We start from the raw sequence: 23,484 nt of genomic DNA, 5'->3' as shown, positions 1-23,484 counted from the left end.
AACGATCTGGCTGTCAGATGTAATTCTGGTGTGTCTGAAAATACGGTCAGCTGTCCTGTAGTTTGAGCAGTACCAAGGTCCGATTTCTCAGATGGCTGCTATGAAAAGATCTGATCCATCTGATCTAACGTAGTCTTGAATGAACTGTGCTGTGATAGAAATAAAACTGAAATCTTTCCAGCCATCTGCCACTCCATTTTTTTCTCTTTGCTTTCCATTCATAGTAGAATTGCACAAAATAATGCTGCCTTCTCTTTTTGTCAACAACGCTGAGGACGCAATCATCTTGTTGAACTTAAATGGTATTGTCAATGGACAAAATCAATCAGGGTTCTGTGTTTTCTGTTTAGTGTGGGCATATAAGTGATATGTTTTGGCCATATAGAATGGCCCATTAACAACTAAATGAATAAAAACAAAGTCTGCCCAACGTAATCATGCACAAATGAAAGTAACATTAATACTGAATTCACAGTTCTCGATAATGTTAGTCTACGTTGTTGCTTGATTTCATGTTTTTTTCCAACTGTTTTGTTATCCGTTACTCTTTCATTACAGCTAACATAATGGCAGAGACATAACATTACTGAAATGATGATGCCTATTACTGCAACATGTCAAGCAGCTAAATCTACTGCTGGAGGCCAGATGTTTTGGCCAGATAAAACTTTTATGATAATTAATTTTTTGTACAGTGTGGGCAGTTTTCACAATAAAAAATTAGGCTATATTGTCATGAATTGGCCCCTCTTTTCTGATTTGTATGTTTGCGACTGCCGGTGCACTGGTAGGCTCAACACGCAATGGCTGATAACTGGTGATGTCAAAACCGTCAATTTCAGTTACAACTAGGCTGAAAATATTTTTCTATTTCCAAATTGTATTTGGTCATACCTATGTAATGAAAGGCTTGTAAAAGTTTGCATGTGTTCATGTGGATGAAGACTTTTTAGATTTAATCTAATATGATCTAAAAGCCTAGGTTGACATCATTTTTCATAATAGATACCATGGTTTTGGGTTCAATAAAATTTTTAAAAGATAAAAAAAAATGTTTTATATGCATAAAACAGAAGACTGGAGGCTTAATTTGTCGTCCTCCATTCTTATTCTGGCACAGAATTTGACAAGGAGGCTTTAAGAGGGCATAATTCCTTTAGCACCACAGGACAACACAATAATGGCCATTTCTTTTTAGTATGTTACAGTGTTATATTGGTGAAGTCTTTACTGTCGTCTAGATGTAGGCATATTCACGACCAAGCTTTGTGTTTGTGTATTATTTAAAAAATATACATCATCAAGACTTAAAAAAAGAAATGTTGGGCTACTTTTATGATTGACTGGGTGGATCTGAGTCTATTATGTGCCAGTCAAATCTGGCTACACTGATTTAGGAGCAGGTTATGATAGATTTTACTAATTGAGAGCAAACATTGTGTGATTCTGCAGATGCATGCAGGTCGTTGAATAAGACTTTAAATTAAATTAAATAATTAAATTTATTTTCAAATGTACCATTTCATTTAGTTTGTGTTGTAGAAAAAGGTGGTCAGCAAGTGACGGTGACATGATTAGACAGACATAGAGATTCATACACATTATAGATTAGTAGATAGACTGATTCTAAAATCCCATAATGATTATCAGTAGCAATATGATAATCCAAGTGCAATTTGCTTTTAAAAAGAGCTGCCAATCTAAATTCATGCAATAAACATCAAGAAAAGCTATCTGAGCATCATCATTTCCAATAAAATTTTCTTTCAGCAAAAAGATAATTGGATGATTTCCTGAGTTCCTGAGAAGAGTTCTATTATTAAAAAAAAAAAACACTTACTTTCATTACACCAGACTTTGACATCATTTCAAGTTCTCATTTTACAAAAAGTGAAACTGGAATGGAGCACAGTTCAACCCCTGGGCTAATCGTGGGGCCTTTTATCTGTAGCAGAAAGAGTGTCTTTTGTCAGAAACAGCACCCTGAGTCTGGAGTGAGGAGGAGGAGGGGGAGGGAGAGTTCTGGGCATTGTCTCTCTGGAGGACACTAATGGGTTTTGGTGTCATGTGTTTTTCACTCAACACTTGACACATGGAGCCGTTCTCCTTCAATCACTCCACTTTAATGTCCATTACGATGAGGTATGCCAAGGTAACATGCTGACTTTTGGTCACTTAGATTGTCCAAATTGAGAGTCTATTTTAAAGACTTCTCTCTTTTTAAAATACCATCCTTTCTTTGCATCTCTGCACGTTAAGTTGTCTTGGTAACTGTATCTGGTGTGTATGTGATACCATTTTAAAGGGAAAAGTGTGTAAGAGTTACCATCTGTCTATCTGAATACCTTTAGCCATTTTCACATATGAATTCTGGACAATGTCTGGAGAATCAGGTCCAGAGTTGCCCTTCCACACATGTACCACATAACAGGAGACTCAGAGACGCAATCTCACCTACTGGAAATACTCTGTTTGGTTTAGGCGAGGGGTGGTGCCTGGGTACTTCATGTATTTGGACGCATGCAGGAGGCAGGACATGATGCAAAAAGTACGCTGCTGAAATCGCAGTGTTTTGTTTAAAGCACATCGAAGATGGCAGACAAGGCTACTGACTCATCAATAATGATGACTGTTTTTGCGTTGATATCAATACTTCATGTATTTGGACGTATCTGCAATATTAAAGAAAGAGTGGAAAGCATTATACAGGCGGCAGTTTCAGTTTCGCACCAGTCACATGATAGAAAGGGCTCAATGGGAAATTTAACAGACTTTGTACAAGGGAGCTGGCAGGGTAGAGTCCGTCTAATGTCCAGTCTAACTGATTCAGCTTCTCCAAGTAATGTCTAGACAAGTTCAGGGTTGCAGTGCATGTGTGAGAAGGACTTCTGTGTCTGGCCATGTAAGTAACAAGAAACTATTGGTTGTAATTCTCTTCTCAAGGAACTAGACTGTCTAATGAACCCCTGAATGCCAATGAGGGTGGGGGAGGAGGCTTCACAGTATTTGGGGCAATAAAAGATGTACTCTATCTTGAAAAAAAAAAAAAAAATTCTCCTGAAATACAACTTCCCCTTGTCCTCACCTGGCACAATTTAAATTATTGCTCCATCCCAGTAAAGTAGGACACTCCATACCTCCTAATCCATTAGGCAATTAATTTTGGAATTTAAAACATTGCTGCAGATTTCTGCCGAGAAGTTGTTGTAGTTGTACTAGACAGAGAGCACTCGGGGGCAGTCCCTGAAACTTGAGTAGATGATTAAGTACATTTCTGCTCCTGAGAAGAGATTATGTCTTGTGCCAGTACCCGAGTCAGAGGATGGAGCATGGCTGTGGAACTTGGCAATGGTCGAGGTACATTGAGATAATGATGTACCTGTCCTCAACAATAACGCTAATCATATCTCACCTCGAGGGTATTGCTTTAAGGTCAGAACAAATTCACTACCATACATTAAGTCCTTGTATTGTTTTAATGAAGGTGCATGAATCCCTGCTGCTATGGACTGCACTTACACCTCAAATACCCTGTGTGTATAAATGCCTCCAAATCCTAATTCTCTTCTCACTTAACAGGAAAAATACGCTGAAATACTGTACACCTCGGAACACCAAACATTATGAGTAAGGAGATAGTGACATTTAAGACCGCAGGCCCATTTTTAATGAATGTGAAACCTGGCCCAAGTTTACAATGAACCACAGTCGAGTGCCCTAAAATTATAGCCATGCAACACCTTTCCACTCTGCACACTCACAAGGGCAGCAGCAGCTCTCCAAATGTATGGGGCCACAGAAACGAGCATCTGTGTCGACGCCAGGGCCTGATGGGAGTTTTTCATTGAGGGAGACATAGAGATATATTTATGTTTCTCCCCCCATTACCAGAGCTTTAAATAATCAAGTAAAATAAATAGCATCCATTAAACTGATCACATTGTGCTAACTCAAATTGTGTTTATTATGCTAATGGTACATGAAATTAAGAAAAAGACCTTGATGCCAGTGGATTTAATTAATGGGCTTTGGGAAAGGCACTGAGACATAATTCATTTCTGAGTAAGTAAGTCTCATTTGCAGTTCCATGGGTCCTCATGCTGCTGATTGCCTGAGTTATTCTTGCAGATGTGCTGCTCACAGCATGTCCCTCCATTAGAAATGAACACCTCATTATATAAACTACCTAATTAAACATAATACAGCTCCGCATTGACTCATTAATGCGTAGCCTTCTTTTCTCTGAAGGAAAGAATGTGAGGGGGGAAAAAGGAGAGAGAGGCAAAGATAAAGCAAATGAGAGATAAAGAAAGAGAAGAAAAGGCGCTGTGAGCGGTACAGACAAGTCCACTGTAGTCCCATCGTACAAAACAGTATCTATACCCTTTCACAAATGAAAGTCATTGTTACAAACACAATAAAAAAGTGATGAAAACATCGGCTTTAGGTGTGACAAAACTGCTGAATAGGGTTTTCACTCTCTACTGATACAGTAGGTGATATATTATTACCTACTGTATTATGAAGAGAAACAGTAGGAGGAACATCCAAATTTTCATACAGATTGTAAGTCGCCTTTTCATTAATGACCAAAGGCTAATATACTGGATAACACAATCTCATGTCTCTGTTGCTAGCTAAGTGAAAAAGTTTAGTAAAGAAGGCCAAACAGGGTTTGAGGAAAAACGAGATCAGTCTGTAAAACTGAGGCCACCCCCCTGTGTGGCTCAATCACCCCCAAAACCTAAACCAAACACTTGCTGTGCAAGCCTCAATAATTTAACACTAATTAAAAAGACACTTGGATATACTACAACTTTCAGTGCTGCAGAGTAATCAATCGTTGACAGGCACACAGGGCTCCATTCATTGCTTTGTATATGTGTGTGTAAAGACATTTTTTCAAAATGATGACACTGACCAGTCTTTAGCTCCTCATGAAGCTATTCTAGGATTGGTTTTAGGATTACACTTGGATTTAGGACTAGATTAAAGTCATGGTAAGAGGTGAGGTTTGGAACATAGTGCTGATGGTTGATGTCTGGGTGAGGGTCCTCACAAACATAGCATTTGTGTGTGTGTGTGTGTGTGTGTGTGTGTGTATGTGATCTAAAAGCTAAGGGCCAACTTAATAGCTTTTTATGGAACTTTTAACTGCATCTCATGGTCTTCTTCAGCTGATGGAGACAGCTCAGTTGCCATGGGAGCTGATAATATACACTCCATGACAACTGAACAATAACACTTTAGTTGTATTTATAAAAGTAAAGTATAGCTATAAAATGAATTGTGGTGTTCTTCAAGGTTTAGTTTTAGGCCCTAAACTTTTTAACCTTTACATGCTGCCACTTGGAAATGTCTTCAGGAGGCATGGCATAAATTTCCATAGCTATGCTGATGACACACAATTTTACACTGCCATGTCTCCTGATGAGTCAGGGCCAATACATGCCCTTTTTAACTGTATTTTCTACAGCTCAACCAGGATAAAACTTGGTTATTGGTACTGAAGCTCAGAGAAACAAACTCAATGCAAAACTGCAAGCACTGGTATTAACCCCTGTCAACACATAAAAAAACTTAGGAGTAATCTTTAATTCAGTTCTTCACACTTCACATTAGAAACACTAGTGCAGTGCCCGCTCAAATTGTGCCTGTTCGGAATGGGCCGATTTCTCAGTACTTAGAGGACAGTGCGCATCCCCTAAACGCCTCTCATGCAGTCTATTGGTAGACACTACAATTTACTGATGCTCCCTAAACGCCTCACATGCAGGCTATCAGTAGACACTATAATTTACCCATGATCACTAAATGCCTCATATGTAGGCTATTGGCAGACACTACAATTTACCAATACTCCTTAAACACCATACATGCAGAATATCTGGAGACTACAATTTGAAGTTCAGCTGAAGTTGATTGGCTGAACTGTAGTGCCTGTTCAAACGTGCATGAGACATCCAGCACTGTCTTGGACATACATGCAAAGTTCCGCCTGTGAGGAATGGGAATAAAGCTCAATTCTCTGAACTTTTTCAATTCATTCGCCATAGTAATTCTTATCACTACGGATGCCAAACAAGAATCATTCCTATTAATTATTCCAACAGAAAAGAGCAGCCTCCAAGGACAAAAGTCTGAGGCTACTGGGATATGATTGTTGTTGTTTTATGATGCTATCCAGTTGATTAAACAATTGGACCTGCAGCAGTCAAATAAAATAACCAGGTCAAAGGCCCACAGGGGTTTTGGTTGGGGGTTTGGGGGTCCTCTCCCAAGAAAATTTGATGTTATTTAACTAAAAACTATGCAGTTTCACACAATTCTGGACTATTATCATTAGAATATTTACTTTAAAAAAAAAACAAAAAAAATGCGTGCCATAAAAAATAATCACAGAACACTGGTAAAACAGGCTTATAATGAATGGATGCAAACTGTGATTTTCTCATCCTCCCATTGGCAGGCTGTAGCCACTAGACAGCTGTAGGGACGGCTATGGTTAGAATTTTATCTTTATCTTATCCACAAACTATTTATTTGTCCCATTTGCACATATCACATAGATACAACAGACTACATCAATGCCATTTCAGCCCTTTTTATTTCCTTGTTGGAATAAAAGGCACATACCAGACTTAATGATCCAGCTGATAAAGATTTATACTCTTAATATTTGATTTTCGTTCCAGATTCTTTGTTCCAAAGTTCAGAGAATACTGGAGGCATTTTTTCTTGAACAAAACATCAGAAGAAAGAAATAAGAGTATTTATCAATACTCTTATCAGTTCTTTTTCATTACAAAAGAATTGGGTGATTTTTGAAAAATTATTTTTTTTAAATAAATTCAGAACAGAACCGTGTCTACACAGGTCACCCATGTTTCCGAGGCGCTCAGAGCCCAATACACACATTTCAATGTAGTTACACATGTAAAATGGAGAAAAACAGACTTGACAGCACTGTGAAAAGACATAGGAAAATCCTGAAGTGTAATGATGAAATTGTGAAAATGTGCATTTGAATTTAGGACTAAACTGGCATTAAAAACAGACACACACAAACGCCCTGAAGAACACCTCAACTCCCCCCTTTCAAAGATACTGCTTCCAGTACCCCCTGACGTTCTCTGAAACACCCCCTGCGGGGCAATACTGCCCCCATTGAGAGACGCTAACTTAGAGAGTAAACTTTTTCAAGTCAGTACGGATGTAATCCCACCTCTGATCACAATGTGAGTTGCAATGGTAGAGTAGCACTGTCCATATTTCCACTCGTTGACTCAATGGGCAGAAGAAGAAGCAAATCAAGGTTGTAGAAGCAACCTTGTTTATGAGGTATTTTTATACATTTCTGAACGTGCTTGAGACATCAAGCACTAAGTTTTGCACATACATGCCAAGTTTCATGCACAGTAACATTACACAGTTCAAGAGTAGAGCTTAAGTCTCATTTTCAAGCCATTAACACTGTGGATGTAATACCACCTCCAACCACAACAGGTTTGCGATGGCAGAGTGGCACTGTCTGTATTTCTGCTCATTGACTCCACAGGCGGAAGAAGCAAATCAACGTTATTTATGAGATATTTGTATATATATTTCTCAAGAACCGCTCATACAAACAATTTCACACATTGACATTGACAACACTCGTTTCCCCAGCAGTCCACCTGCCAGACATGAAGTAGATCAGATGAACGGTTCTCGAGATATGCGAAGGACAAACTTACATACATACAGAGATTCCTTGCTTTATATAGAGAGATAAGAATGCATTTTATCATCTAAGAACATTGCCAGAGTGCAACTGTTTCTCTCACAAGCCAACACAGAGACACTAATGCACACCTTTACTATCTGCAGGACTGACTATTGTAATGCTCTACTTTCTGGTCTCCCTAAAAGGAATAGGCCTATAGCTCAATTACAATTACTTCAAAACTCAGCTGCACATGTGTTGACCAGGACCAGGAAGAGAGCACACATTACACCAATATTAAAGTCTCTGCAGTGGCTATTTGTTTGCTTCAGAATTGATTTTAAGATCCTTTCATTGGTTTATAAAGCTCTTAATGGTCTGGTCCTATCTATTTATCAGATTTGCTTTTAGCCTACAAACCCTCTAACCTCAGGTCTTCTGGTAGTGGCCTTTTAATTATCCCTTAAGTCAGAACAAAAACCCACAGTGAGGCATCCATTTATTACTATGGTCAACATCCTTTAGTCTGGCTTTTAATTGAACTTGATTTATTTGTCTATTTATTTATGTATTTTAGTCCGTTTTACTTCTTGGTATATCCTTTATTTCATCTTATTTTCTGGATTGTATTATTATTATATATATTATTATTATTTCTGGTTTTACTCACCTCAATACATCTCCTCTCTTTTTTAGTATTTTATCTTGTGCTCTTATTAGTTTTTATCCATTTCTAACCCTGCCTCTGGTGTTTCCTCATTGCAAATTGATGAGATTATTGATGGCGTTTCCTCAGTTCCTGTTTTTATTGAGTGCTATTATTATTGTTGAGTGCTTTATTAATTACAAAGTCATTTATTGCTTTGTGTGTGGATGGGGGGTGGGGGTGTTATTGTTATTGTTTTGTTATGTGAAGCACTTTGTTAGGCTATATTTTGTTTGTATGAACAGTGCTATACCAACAAAGTCTGATTAATTGATTGATTGCCTGAATATATAAAATATGATTAAAATAAATATATGTAATATGTAAATACTTCATATTTCATGGTCATAAAATATAACTACATCTTATATGACTACGACTATGGTATAGACAATGACAGTTGTAGTCATATACACGCTTACAAAACTGATTGTCAATGATTCAGTAACTGTCTATACACCAGTTACAGATGCTTTATAGTCATAATTGTTGAATTAGTGATCTTTTTTGCTTATGACTATGTTATAGTGTGTCATAAACTTTTCTTAAGTGTTTATGTACTGCTTATACATGCTAAAGAAGAGGGGTTTACAGTGTGTTACCAGACCTTCAGCCTGTTCTAACCAATTCTTTGTCAGGTATATCAGAGATGTGTTTGATCTGACGATGCAGTAAATGAGAAACAGCTGAACAGCGTTTTAACAAACTTGATTTCCTGCATTCACATTCTTAAGTGGATGCTTTGACTTTAACTTGAGGATTTCATTTCTGAGATATACTCTCTCTATTTCCTTGTGTTGCTCAGACTTCTTCTCATCTTTTCCCAAAGAAAAATTCATTATATGACCAAATAACAGAAACAGTCCTTGCTTGACGAGTAGCACTGTCAGTGTCTGTATATATTCTGAGCATAACAATCAAAAGACAATTTAGTAAAACGGGCCATGATACATCCTGTTTCCACTAAAAAAAATCTCATACACGACCAACAGCAGACAGAGACAGTGGGGGAAAGCTATCAGAAACTGAAACTTTTGACCCACATCTTTCCGTCCATCCAGTTAATGGTCCTGGTACCATCTTTTACCATCTTTTGTACCATCAGTTCAAACTGATTATTCCTCCCTATCCATCCCAGCCTCTGCCTTCTCTCTGCTCCTTCTTCCCCTGTCAGACATTTACTGCACAGTTGTATAAAGTGAAAATGATTGCAGACCAAGTCAGCAGTGTCCAACATGTATTCAGCCAAACACCCCACAGCTGGACCAGACTAACCACTACACTTCTCCCTCAAAATAGAACTGGGAAACATTTCATAGGAGTAGTGCTATACACAAACTCTACCCATCACAGGAACTCAATAAAGATGTTGCAGACACAATAACGACATTAACAATCCATCTCAAAATACTGTAAATACAACATTAATATTTAAATAAATAAATACTACTCCAGAGGATCAAGGATCAATTTTCAGATCGCAGGAGGTGCAATATTTGTTAAAGGCACAAGGTGTGTCAAAATACCATTTTAAATTAAATACTGTGGTGCTGCAGAGATGCCTTGACCAAAACATTATATTCTACAGAAGTAAGAAAACATCTTTGTTAGGTACAAATCCCCGCAAACATCACACCATAATGAGAAGAATGATGTAAATATTATCATTCTGTTTAATGTCCCAAATCATATCGCAACTGCAATATCAGTCAAAATAATCACAATTAGATATTTTTTCAGAATGATTCAGCCTTATTTTAGAACTGTTTTCAGCTTTTGGTCGCTGAAGTTGACAACATGGTCGCCATTTTTTGATTGTTTACAGCTTGAGTGATAACCACTTGAGTAAGTATATCTCATATTTCAATAAAGAAAAGATTAGACATACTGGATTTCAAACAGAGATTTATTTTTTCGTTCCCTCTCTGCTATTGTCTCTCTTGTCTCTTTCTTGTCCTGTCTCAAACACATGCACACATAATTTTTCATAAGCAGCTCAGCTTCACTATTTAGGTAAATTTTAAATGAAAAAGAAAAATTAGAAACAGACTAACATTGAAGCATACTAAATTTAAATTTTGCATTTACAAGATAATAGAATCCTTAATGGGCTAGGGTAGGGTAAATTACAAACGGTGCAGTAATGACCACCTGCAAGTCTGTTCAGAGTGTGTCACATTGGATTGAAATCAGTTACGGAAATGTAAAATGAAATAAGGAGACTGACTGTTGCTCTTTGTTTTTGAGAATATATTAAAATGTGTTCTTTTTTATGTGTTGTTAAGTGTTTAGTTTAGCATGATTTGCTGCATTTGCTGATACGCTGCCATGTGATGTCTACTATAATCCAATGTGGCCCTCTCTGCCTTGTCAGATTTTTAAGCTGTTGTCACATTTTTATTGTTTTAAGTCACCTAAATGTATACACTATAGGTCATAGCAATATTTTATTAGGATTTAGTCAAAATTTCTTTCATAAAAACATGAATATGTGTGTGTTCATTTATATTTCATCCATTCAACACAAATGCCCTGATACAAGTGAGTGGATTGAATCAAGCTTCTATTAAGAATTGCTGCAGTTATGTCACAGCTTTATGGGGCAGTTATGCCTTGTGGTACGACCCGAAAACTCATCCCTGGACTATAAAATCTATATTACAAGTTCCCACATAGTCACAAAGAGAATTCACGACAATTGCAAATGCAGATAATTAGTCTGCGATTGCTAGAAATTAGGCCATTATGAAAACCGCAGCCACCCCCGCTGACAACTTCACTCCATGATTAACTGTTAATAATTTTGCCTTGCTGCAAAAACACTGTTACAACTGACTATGTTGCTTCCACAGTCAGTCCAAATAACAGTACCAAGTGACAAAAGCAGGAAAGGCTAGAGAATACATCCACATACCTCTTCCTTTATCACACTACAACATACAGTACCTTTTGTTGTCATTTTTGCAAAGTCATCCCAGACCATCAGAGGCATCCAATCAAACCAGTGTAACAGAGGAAATCTTCAGGCACTGCAATCAAATTATATACCTCAAAGTCTTGAAAGGTGATTCTTAGCTTGTCAGAGGATGACAGTTCTCACTCTGTCCGCCAACAAGACACAGGAACATTAACTACAATGCCAAGGAGGTTGTCATGGTTAACACACTATGTCATATTGCACCATTTTGCAGTGACCATGATTCCAAAGTAAAAAGCACTCTAAAATATTTATGAATGATGCTGTCGATCGTTATTCCCCATTTTGTATCGGGTGGGGAGAGATATCTACTTGTGGATTTGGTATTCCATTAAAGATTGATGAACTATTGTAGCAATAGAGCACTGTTTGACGTCTATTAGTTTGTTTCAACTCCCTTCTGGCCACACTGAACACTGCATTAAGTGGTACTGCCACTGAATAGGTGTGGTGACAACTTTAACTACTAGATGGCAGCAAAAGTACAACTTCTAGCCTGCAGTCTAAGAATTTCTTTACAACACTAAAATTAGTAATCATGATAGGATGCTTCTCTGATGCCATCACCACCGAAGGAGTCACATGGGAGATGCTACCTTTGCCAAACCAGTAAGAGATACAGCAAAAACATCCTTGCCTAATAGAGTTTGTGCTATCTGTTGTTTGTCAAGCTCATTCCATCCAGTATCAATAAATGATATTGTTTATTTTTCTGACTCACTGAGACATGACTAGCTTACATTTCCAGCCTAGTTTTCACACTGCAAATATAAAAGCCCAGGGAGTGGTGAAGTCAAACCTAATCCAATTTGGTCTGAGTTTGAGTTGCTAAGACTATTCAGCTGAGAAATGGATGGAGCCAGACCTGATACAGGTCACTGTGGTGAGGGCCACTTGGCAAAAGCAATGTAACTTGCTGATTGGTCCACTGTAAAATTCTTAATAAACTAACTTGCTTGTGGATAAAAAGAAACAGCGTAAAAAGACTATTTTGCTTCCTTGATGCAATGCATTTCCAGCGGCGGTGGCAGCCTTGTGGGGTTGGATGCGCTGAGCAGAACTCGGGAGTGACTCAGCAGCCACACATTTCTCCGTTCTCCATTTCTCTGTTTAGCATCTTCAGGTTAGGCTAACCCATTGTTGCTAGCTTTGGAGTTAACACCCTTCACTTTTCCAGCAGTTGGGGAAACGACAGACGTGACTTTTCTTTTCTATTAACTGATACACAATCATACAGTGTACCATACAATTACTGCCAGATTGACAACTTACCGCTAACCTTTTCCTCTGCTCCGCTCACATTCACCGTCACTTTTCTGCCACTCACTCTCTGCACACACATTACACACTGCCCTATTCCTTGAAGGAGCTACGTTACCAGGAGCTTCCCAGCAGTGTGCAGCTCTTCATCTAACAGCTCACTCCTTCTTGTTCCATTACTCCCTGCAATATCTAAAAACAATCCGCTGTCAAAAAATGCCAAAAATGACCATGTCTTGTTCTGTGGATGCATTTTTGATGAACAATTGTGGTCAGCACTAACCTCAGTCACTAATATGTTGTTTAGCTGCTTTACAACAAAAGCCACCTTGTTTTTCATTAGTTGAATGCTTTTAATATGGAGAAGCATCAGTAGGAAATGTTAAGTTTATTATTTTCACTATCAACTAATCTACTGACTATTTTCTCGATTAATCAATGAATTGTTTGGTCAATGACATATCCCAATTTCTTAGAGATATACTTCTTGCCAATCTGTAAAACTAACAGGATTATACTTATATTTTATATAATGTATTGCACATATTTTAACAATTAAGATTAAGAGTCATGCAGAGTTACTCTCTTTACTTTTAACATTTTTTCCACATACACTAGAATAAAGCCATTAGAAAATTCATTATTACTTGTGTTTCAGCTTTGTTTTGCTCTTGTGTGGTCAGATTAATCCGAAAAACAAATATAATCTTTAAAAAAGAGCAGCAATAGTGAATACAAAATCTGCCATTAAAACTGAAATGTTAGAACATTTCATGCTGCGAGTGGCTGAGTAACCTTTTGATTAACTGCAATCATTAGTGAGATGATTTGGTTTAGAGCAAAACTACAAAAAAATAGAAAACTAACTTTAAATCTCAATCTATATTGTGTATTTGTTTAATCACAGATCACAACATAAAAGTTAAATGTTCTGCATAATGACATTTACACTTTGTGTTTTAATTACAGATGGTTAATAGTAATCTTTTTATGTACTGTTTTATTGAGTCTATGCTCTGTATAGGGTGTGTTGTGAATGTTGAAGGGAGGGCCTCTGGTCATTGCATGCCAGCCTTTTCAATGTAATGCAAGACCTTCCTGAAACTCTTGAAAGCTGACAGTGCTTGACGTGAGCTGTGTTAATTACAGTAATGGCACGCATTCTCATTAAGTCATTGTTTACGTATCCCGGGGCCTTATGGAGCCTGAGTGGTGCTCTGGTCTGCTTGAGCACCGCCGCCTCACTGGTCTATGTGGCTATGGCCTCGTTAACACAGACAGCTGTTCCTCCCAGCCACAGCCATGGCCAACATGACAAGTGGCGCCGGACATGCCGCTGAACACACCCACTGCGGGAGCAACTGTCAGAAATAGAAGTATCCCACAAGGCAGGAAAACGTCAATGAGTAATCAGCGAGAAAGTGCTCCTCGGGTTATGTTTTTCAGGCCCAGCCCCCAACTCCCTCACAAACCAGCCGCTCCCCTTCACAAGACTGTTCATGAGGCTGTCTCATGACCCTGTCCTATCCCTTTAAATTGGTGCAGTCAAAGGTGCAGTGGGTGTATAATTCTACCAGTGACCTGTAGCGAGGACAGGCATGTGCATGAGATAAACAGTGTCACAGGAATCCAACAGGATTTCTTGGACAGGTCATGCAGCCAAAGAATCAATAGCCAAGTTCAAGGCCGAAATTATCAAGCATCCCAGAGAGGGAAATCAGTCCTGAATGGCTAATGGCCTCCAAGTGACCCATATTTGGTCTCTCTTCTAGGCCTAAGAGAAAAAGCATTTTATCAACTTTCTTAACCATGGAAATGAATCCTAGCACCTTAAGGTGTCCTAAATTGTGAACAGTTACCAAGAGATGTTTTGGGAATGTTTGAGCTTATAAAAAGATCGTTTGGGCAAAAATGAAAAAATTCAGTAACTGACTGCGGGATGCAAATGTGAACTGATTCATTAATCTCCCCTCCACTTTCCTATTGTAGCCTACGCATGTATTTTTCTCCCTCACATGTAGGGCACATACACTAAGTTAACAGAGGATGAGGTGAAGAAAGAACTGGACAGTGATAAACAAGATTCCATGTTGGAGAGAACAGCACCCATGATTGCTGCATTGCATGATATATCCAAGATGCAAAGCACAAGGCATTACAAAACAATGTGATTGGATAGCACTAACTCAGATAATATCTTGCAGCTGAGTCAAATTACTAGGTTTATTTTACATTACATAGTGATTTAAGGCTACACAATTGGCTTGCTGTTTATCTAACAGCCCATGTAAGTAAATAGCACATGGATTAATATGAGATTTAATGTATGTTATATGTTATTTTGGCATCACATTTTTTTTTCCTACATGATTTGCCAGTTCACATAAAGCCCAGGTCTACTCTCTGCATTTCAAAATTTTCCATTGTCTAATACTACAAACTGAAATTAAACAAACAAACAAAAAAAACACAACAACAACTACATGTCATGATCATTTCTACTTTGTGGCTTTGAGTGTTGTCAAACAGTGACATCACACGCTCTTCTACTGAATGTAAGTGTAAGACGTTAACTCTCAAGTCCTTCCTGGGGTGAATGTATTTATTCTTAGGTTAACTTTAAGTGCTATTCCTCTGAGTGAGTCTATGAGACTTGATAAATATGGGCCCAGGTCCTCAGTTTTCAGCTCCACTAGTGGGTGCACATGGACTGCTGGTCAGCTCGGACCACTTTGGCCATGCAGCACGTAAGGAGAATAACTCATAAGAATATCTTATTAGAATATTTTAAATGTACATTAGAAACCTTAAGGGATCAACAGATTCATCGAGTCATAATCAGCACATCTACATGTAATAGATTTCACACAACCTAAAATAATAAGAGTTTGTACAAATCGATTAATACTTGAAATATTTAAATTTCCAACTTATCATGTCAGAGGAAAGATGGCAGTGATGGCTTCAAGAAACGGGGATTGAAATGTCTAATAAGGGAACACTGCCTTTCCTCTGAATGTCTGAACTATAAAAGCTTTAATTTCCCTATCATCACTGGGATCTAATACCAATCTGTATTCTTTATTCAGGCCGTCTGTGTTGCTGCCAGACAAAGCCTTTGAAAAGCCAATTCCTGGGAATTAAAGAAAAGAGATTAAAATATCATTAGGTGCTACATAATTGAATGTCAATTTTGAATAAACTTGAATTCAATTCCTGGTCATTAAACTGGATGTGGTCTGCCTTTTTCCAATCATAGACTTGAGCCAACAGATGAGAGCTAGGTACTAACTTCAAAATCATTAAATTGAGGGGAGTTTGTTTGGCCTTGGCGTGCCAGACTGCTTTGATTCTGGCTCAGAGCAGAGGGATGAGCAGCTGGAGGAGAGATCAAATTGAAACAAAGCTTCAGAAAATTGAAGGAAACATGAGCATAATAATATTTAATAATTAAATTCTCACAGACAATGGCAACTGAATGAAGTAATCTGCAAAAGTGTGCAACATCATTTGCATAATTGACACAGTTCCCCCCTTCTCCCTCCTGTAAATGAATGATGAAGACAATAAAAGATGTTGCTAAAATTGGGAACAATAACAGCAAAATTTCATCAAGGCCCCCATGCTCTGATTAATCTGCGCTTGCAAATCAGTGCGGGGGAAAGAGAGACAGAGAGAGAGAGAGAGAGAGAGAGAGAGAGAGAGAGAGAGAGAGAGAGAGAGAGAGAGAGAACCGGGGAAAGAACGGGTGAGATTGGGGGGAAGGCAGGTGATTAACAACAGCAGGGATTGCTGCCATGGACAACGTGCCCTGTTTTGCTCAGCTCGAGGGGCACCATACGAACAGCCCTTTCATGCAGCTGCTGCAGGCACTGGCTCGCTGGATCATCCCCTGAAAGCTTGAATGAGTGCAATAATTTGTATTGTCATTAACCCCTACTGCACTGTCTCCATTCCTCAGCACTTATAAACCCATAATTTAGCTCCTCAACCCCCCAAAAGGGCTCAGACAGAGAAAAAAAAAAGTTCCATGACATGAAAAAGCAGCTGATAGGATATTGAGTATGATAACAGTTCATGTGACATTCCTAAATGTGTCTAATCTTTCTTAGCTAATTATTTGCTATCTGAGTACATTGCCATTTTTAATTATTCAGTATGAAGGAGCCACATTAAACGAAAACATAACACAATGAAAAAGCTATTTCATATTCAGGGTTTCTAATTAACGGTTTCTCTTTATACACATTTTCTATCTCTCCCATCATTTAGATAACATCATCATCTTTTGATGTTTACAAAATACAAGAAAAAAAAAAAAAACAGGCATCATCTAGATTTATGCTGCATACTCTGCTCCTAATAACATTTGCATTTACTAGTCTATTAACATGATTAAATTCATATTCAAAGTCTGATTCAACTTCGACAGTTATTGCTTAGTGAATTAAATAGCAGCACAGGCAAAATGACGCAACAGAGAAAAGGAGGGGTGGGCTATGTCAGGTTCCATTATGCTGTAAACAACACAGGACAACAGAGAGTACACATTACAAGAAAAACAACACATGTAAGGCTGGTCTCTCTGAAGGAAAACAGTCTGTCCTTTTGTGTTGGTAAGTCTGTCACTACCTGCATTTTTTTTGACCATTTCATATCATTCACTGTGGTCATCAGTGATCGTCTCTTGTCCTCTATGGACTGTAGCACAAGTCCTACAGAGCGCATTAGTATAAACATATGATGCTTTCACTACAATCCTCCTCAATATCACCCCTGACTCTGTATTCCCACAAGCAACTACTCTCTTGTAAATTCCATGCAATTAGTAGCCTTAACATACCCAGAGACATCCATTTGATTTTAACCTCCTCTGTCCAATTAACAAAATGTAGGTTGGAAAATAAATGGCAGACGCCAAAGCAAATTAATTATGTGTCCACCAAGCTGTTAGCCCGCGTGCACAGAGCAGGGGCTGGCAATAAGAGCCGGGCACACACCGCCATATGGCCTGCGTGAGAACGGACATCATTTGGGGGTGCGGTGGTGCACCCCTCAAATTCTCACAGATATTTATGTCTCGGTCCTATTCACAAGAGATATATAACATATGTTGTGATGTGCTGCAGAATTAGTCTGATATAAATGTTTTGATGATTATTTTAAGTAGTTTATTAAAATCCATCTGGGATCCCTTGAGCCATTTTTTTTTTTACTTCTATTGTAAATTTAATTCTACTCTGACATGATTTAATACCAGAAATAGTTTCTGAACATTGCTCTCAACAATAGCATGTGTATTTGAGCTATTATTTCAAGCAACATGGATGACTCTCTGATGAAAACTGTTGCCAAACGCTTGACTCAAGAAGGTGATGCATACAGCAACATCATGCTCTGTGCTGCCTATTTGAGGCTGCTGGCTACATCAGATACTGTGTGGCAAAGTTTGGTTAGAGAATAGGAAGAAGAGCTGCTATGTTCTACAGAATATGATCAACATGGCCACCTAGAGGAAACAATAAAACATAAACATCTGGTCTTATTTTAAAGGCAACCATAACCTAATTCCTCCTTCATAAACAGGATCGTGACATAAGATTATTGGCACAATAATCATAACTAACATAAATGATGATGGTATTATGCTGACAGACATCTAATCCTCTGGGATCTGGTAACTGCACACTAAATATGTCTGATAACAGCAGCCTACATAATAATCCTATTCACATTTTTAACTGCAGTCTGTCACCCGTGTTCCCACACTACATTACAACTATGTAGCATTATACATTTATGGCACTGGATGCACATGAAAGATTCACTCGACATGGCACATAGTGTATGAGTTAATGCTAGATGTTGTTACGTAAAACAAACGCTGCGCAGAGGTGGAATCAGTAAGTGACAAAAACAGCTAGACTGTGTGACTAAGGCGGTAAAACTCATGAAATGAAACAAAAGCAACGTGAGCACAAACTGTACATACGGTACAGGAGATGCATCAGACAGTAGAGTTCACACACGCCACAACGTTCCAAAGTCAACCTCTCCAAATGCATTTTGTTGACATATTTTCAATAAACATGACTTGTGCCATCTGCTGCAAAGATTAAAACAGGTTTAAGTCGTTTAATGTTTTAATTAATAGACCAAAATGACAATAAACCACTTCAACAAGTAACCTCATAGTTTTTAGATGGTTTAAGTAGTGCAGAACAAGGGATCAATTTACTAGAAAAACTATCTGGACGTTCTATAACTATAGAATGAGGCTGTGGACACAGCAGAGAGCGAGAGGAAGGACTCTATTACAGAGAGAAATGTATATTTAAATGAAACAGAACTTTTGTCCAAGCAGACAGGTGTAATTTCTTTCTGTTATTATGTATAAACCTGACTTCTTGTTTCCATGACATCACCAGCCTGCATACATTCAAAGGTTCACACGGTCATGGTGTGTAGATGTTAATCTAGGGGTTTGGAGTTGGGGGGGGGGCGAACATCAACGCCCCTCCTCACCTTCCCCCTGTTTTTTCCTTCAGAACAGAGCACCTTCGTCCTTACCAACAGCACAATTTCATGCCAAGTAGCTTGGAACGTTAACTATTAACTCTGAGGCTACAATTAAAAGCATTTCATCAGATAATGCTTCCTTCCCCCAGATTAAGTGCTGGCATACCACTGTTGACTATGACAGCTGGAAATAGATTTAACTTGGGTATTTATTGCACCAAATCTGCAGCGCACACAAGAACATGCTTCAGGCGTGGACTGCTATCATTTGTCCAAGTACCATCATGCTACAAGGGCCTTCTGCAGCGCTGAATGTGACAGGAAATATCTGGAAAACATTTTAAGGAAAAAAATCTATTATTACATCTTGCAGTTAAAGCTCTTTTTTTTTTTTTAAACGTCACATCCCGAAAATCACACAAAAACTTTTCAGTCTTAATTCTCACTGATATTTTCCAATTATTCCATGATGAAAAACAAAAGTATTTCATCTATTTGGGGACGATGTGTAGTTACAACGCTACCTTACACGTTTTGCTGCAGATCTTCAGGATGATGAGGAGATTATGCTTACTGGGGAATTCTTATTATGGTTGACGTAGCATCCATCATGAAAGATTAAGAAGAAACACTGACAAATTTAATTTGCAGTGTTTTGATAGGCAACGTTTATGTAGCTTAGCCATGACATAGTACCATGGCATGTGTTAACTCACCAGTCTTTTCCTATTATACACGTATCATCATGTACATTAACAGGCGGTACTGTTATTGTATTTCATCTATTCACAGGTGGTGGGAATATCCTATTAAACTGCACATGTTCTGTTAATGTTACGCAAAATTTCCAACATCTTGTTACAAATGAAACACTGACAGATTCCTGCTCAAAACTGCTACAGCATGTCCCAACACTCTAAACACAAGTCATACTGGAAGTGTTTTAGGTTCAGATACACTTTTTACAGAGCAGCTCACATTTGTAGGCATTAATTGATAAGTTATTTTTATGTATATATTTGCATCATTATAAAACTTTCTGTATTTTCCCTTCCAAGGCAGAGCATATCTAAAAGGATGCCTTGTTCACCCACTGTTGATATGACCATGGCTTCCATATTTCTACCTTACAGATGCAGCAGTCAGACGTGCTAATTATGGTATTAAAAAACATTAAAATAAATCAAACACTGAACACAAAATGACTTTTCTCTTTTACATCACTGCTGTAAGAAGAGAATCCAAGTGTACACTAAATACTGTATCACTGTGCATTGTCAAGATTTGTTTCAGTCTGATGTACTTTGTCTCCCTCAAGTGGTCTAAAGGATCATAGCTGAATGTGGTGAACAAACATCATTATCCACACTGCAGTGTGAATATAAACTCATAAATAGACAATCTTCAGAGCATTTTGACAAGTCATAGCAGCAGGTGTTAGCTATAACTTTAATGATGGCTGCATTCTCTTTAGATAAGCCTATTCTCCTGACCTCCTGGCTCACTGTAATTGCTTACTGAGGCAATTAAATATAGTGGAGCCATCATTAATGTTATTCATTTCACCTGTGTCAAAATGATTTGTCATAACATCTATTTGAGTGCCTACCAACTAGTTTTCTCCACAAACAGCCTGCAACTTCTTTGTCCAAAGAGTTTGTTCATACAAAGTATTGAAGACTACTCAATAATAATTGTGTCTGAGTAATTCAAGGACAGGCACAGTTTAAAATCACTTAGTTTTTTTTGCATTTTGTTATCTTTTCTGCTAATGAGCAGAAATTACAACTACGTTAGATAGACATTAACCACATACAAAAAACAAACTCAGATTGAAGATATATTCAAAAAATATTTTACAAAACTACCTATTGTGTAGGATCACAAGCTGAATGCAATATACTGGTTGTTTATTACTGCCTCATTCTGACATTTACTCAAGTTACTTCTAAAATTAACTGACAGAAATGAGCCTTTTGTTCTGAAAATATTTGGAACTTTGAATAAACTTTTCTTAGTTTTTGATCTTTCCACTGCACACTCATCTCTCTGTCACACAGAAAGATACAATGATTGGCTGTGTTGCACTACAATATAATATGTATATACATGTACATGCAGCAGTCTGACTACAGCCTGCACTGTTAAACATTACTGTAGTGGCACTGACCCATATAAGGAGCGGAATATGTTGTCTGGCACTGGAAAACTTTAAAAGGGGATATTGAAGAAGTAGTTGAGGAACAAAAATATGAATGAAACAATTAATGCAAAAATTAACCTGGAAGATTCAACAAAAATAATTTAAGCTGAAGAAACAAATACATTTGCAGCCTCACAGCAAGCTGCCACATACTCTCTCCTTCCTATTCTTCATGTATCGACCAGTGACCTTCTCAGCCTCGCCTAACTAAACCTACCATCTACTCAGGTTACCACAGGGTGAGCCAGACTGATACAAAGCTTTCAAAGAATACACATTATTAATACAGGATTTCTCTGTTGGCAAACACAGTGTTCTGTAGTGACACACACATGAACACACACCAATTATTGCACCAGATTTAACAGACTGTCGCTTACAGTTTTACCCTTCCTACCTGAACTGGACAGTGCCCAGTCACTCCATCACTGATTAAGCACATGATTCGCTGTTCATCTAACATCCCCAAATAAGGACCACAACTGGCAACTCTGAGAATATCTAGAGGGCCTATCAGATTTCAGTCTGACTGAACTTTGACACGCAAAAATCACAAAGCTCTCCAAAGTCTGGTCAGCTTGACAGAGAGTGGGATTGACTTTTCATTTGGGAAATCTTGATTGTTTATGAACTGTTTCATCACTGCATGGCGATGAGCATTACTGCGTGTAAGGACAGTGACAGAGGTTAACAACAGTAAAATGTCTGCTAAAATGCAGTACAATTTACAGCTGCTGTCAGTGCTTTACCGACAGCAGTTACTTATGTTGCACCTTGAGTCTGGTGACACATACTGTATACATGCAATTCCCAACATCGCTCCACCCAAATTTAACCTGACAGGAGTTTTAATCAGTTACTTTGATTGAAAATGCCTGTGCGTAAGTGCAGGGCCTTTAAATCAGTATCAGCTGGGGGGAGGTTTGCATTGCAATTTCTGTATGTATATATTATCCTGAAATCAAGGTGTATCAAAATTTCTCTGATACAAATTCTCTTTTGTAGCCATTTTGAGTGATAATTAGTTTCTAGTTTGTTATTATTCAGCACTGTCCAGTGTGTTTTCTGTGTGTCACTAGTGCTGTAGTCACTCATATTAGGGCTGCAAGTAACAATTACACGATTATTTTCTTGATTAATTGATTAGTTTTTTGGTCTATAAAATGTCAGATAATGGAAACAAATGTCTATCACTGTTTCCCAAAGCCAGAGATGCAACCTGAAATTCCTTGTTATGTCCCGACCAACAGTCCAGTTTATTGTCATAGAGGACTAAAGAAACCAGAAAATAATCACATTAACAAAATTGGAACCAAGGAATTTGTTTTTTTAGAAAAAATGCCAAACAACAACAAAAACACTCAAAACGATTACTCGATTATCTTAACAGGTCACATGTTATGTATGTAGGTCAACTAGAAGTTTATACTGTGTACACCAAGTAAAAACCATTCTCACTTACAACTTATCGTCTGAAACAGACACAGCTTTAAGGTGGTTAAATGTGTCAATTAAACTTTAAATCCATGATATACAAAAGTTGCCACTCATAGCTAATAATGCTTCATTTACAGTCACAGTTACGGTTTACTGGGTTTGCTCTTGTGTTTTTGCTCTATGTTAACTTACCTGCTAGTTTGTGAGTCTTCGGTAACATGGCGGTTCGTTTCTGAGCGGCTGTAAAGTAAAGTAACACTTTTTACTACTCCTGAGATGATGTTTGACCGGACACAGCCGGCAACCAAAACGGGTACACGTTAAATTCATTCCAACTCCGAATATTACCTGTTTTTTTGTTGTTTTTTTTCTTAGTGACTAGCTAAAATGTGCTAATGTTAGCATTGTCTTATCTGGTTTGACTTGTTTATGGCACTTGTAGGGACTCTGTCAGCACTTTTATGCTACTACTTCTTCAATGATTTGGGCTAATCGATACCAACGTTGCAGACTTCCCGCCATGGATGTATTATGAGAGCTGGATGTCCGACTAAAAACGGCGCCTTTTCAGTCATACAGGAATTGCTCGCCTGGCGCATACGCCGAAAAAAAATTCTAGCTTCCGCGTTGTGCGGCCCACTGAATATGCGCAGTAGTGTTTCCCCCGCTGGCCCCGC

At 38.1% G+C, this 23,484-nt stretch overlaps 1 protein-coding gene across 4 annotated transcripts in view; it reads right to left on the bottom strand.

The window, feature by feature from the left end:
• LOC121901146 overlaps positions 1 to 23,441 on the bottom strand; it is a 155,882-nt gene extending 132,441 nt beyond the window's left edge. For 3 of the 4 annotated variants that reach the window (XM_042417846.1, XM_042417849.1, XM_042417847.1), the window contains exon 1: positions 23,000 to 23,050. Coding sequence is in view for 1 of the 4 variants with exons in the window: in XM_042417848.1 (XP_042273782.1) it covers positions 23,000 to 23,027 (28 nt within the window). In the remaining 3 variants the exon portion in view is untranslated. Of the gene's footprint in view, positions 1 to 22,999; positions 23,051 to 23,220 lie in introns of those variants that run through there. The other variant, XM_042417848.1, reaches the window with a different exon arrangement.
• Between the last annotated feature and the right edge of the window lie 43 nt (positions 23,442 to 23,484).

Source organism: Thunnus maccoyii, chromosome 7 (genome assembly GCF_910596095.1).
Source record: "Thunnus maccoyii chromosome 7, fThuMac1.1, whole genome shotgun sequence".
NCBI lineage: Eukaryota > Metazoa > Chordata > Actinopteri > Scombriformes > Scombridae > Thunnus > Thunnus maccoyii.
This window is presented reverse-complemented; position numbering and strand designations above follow the sequence as displayed.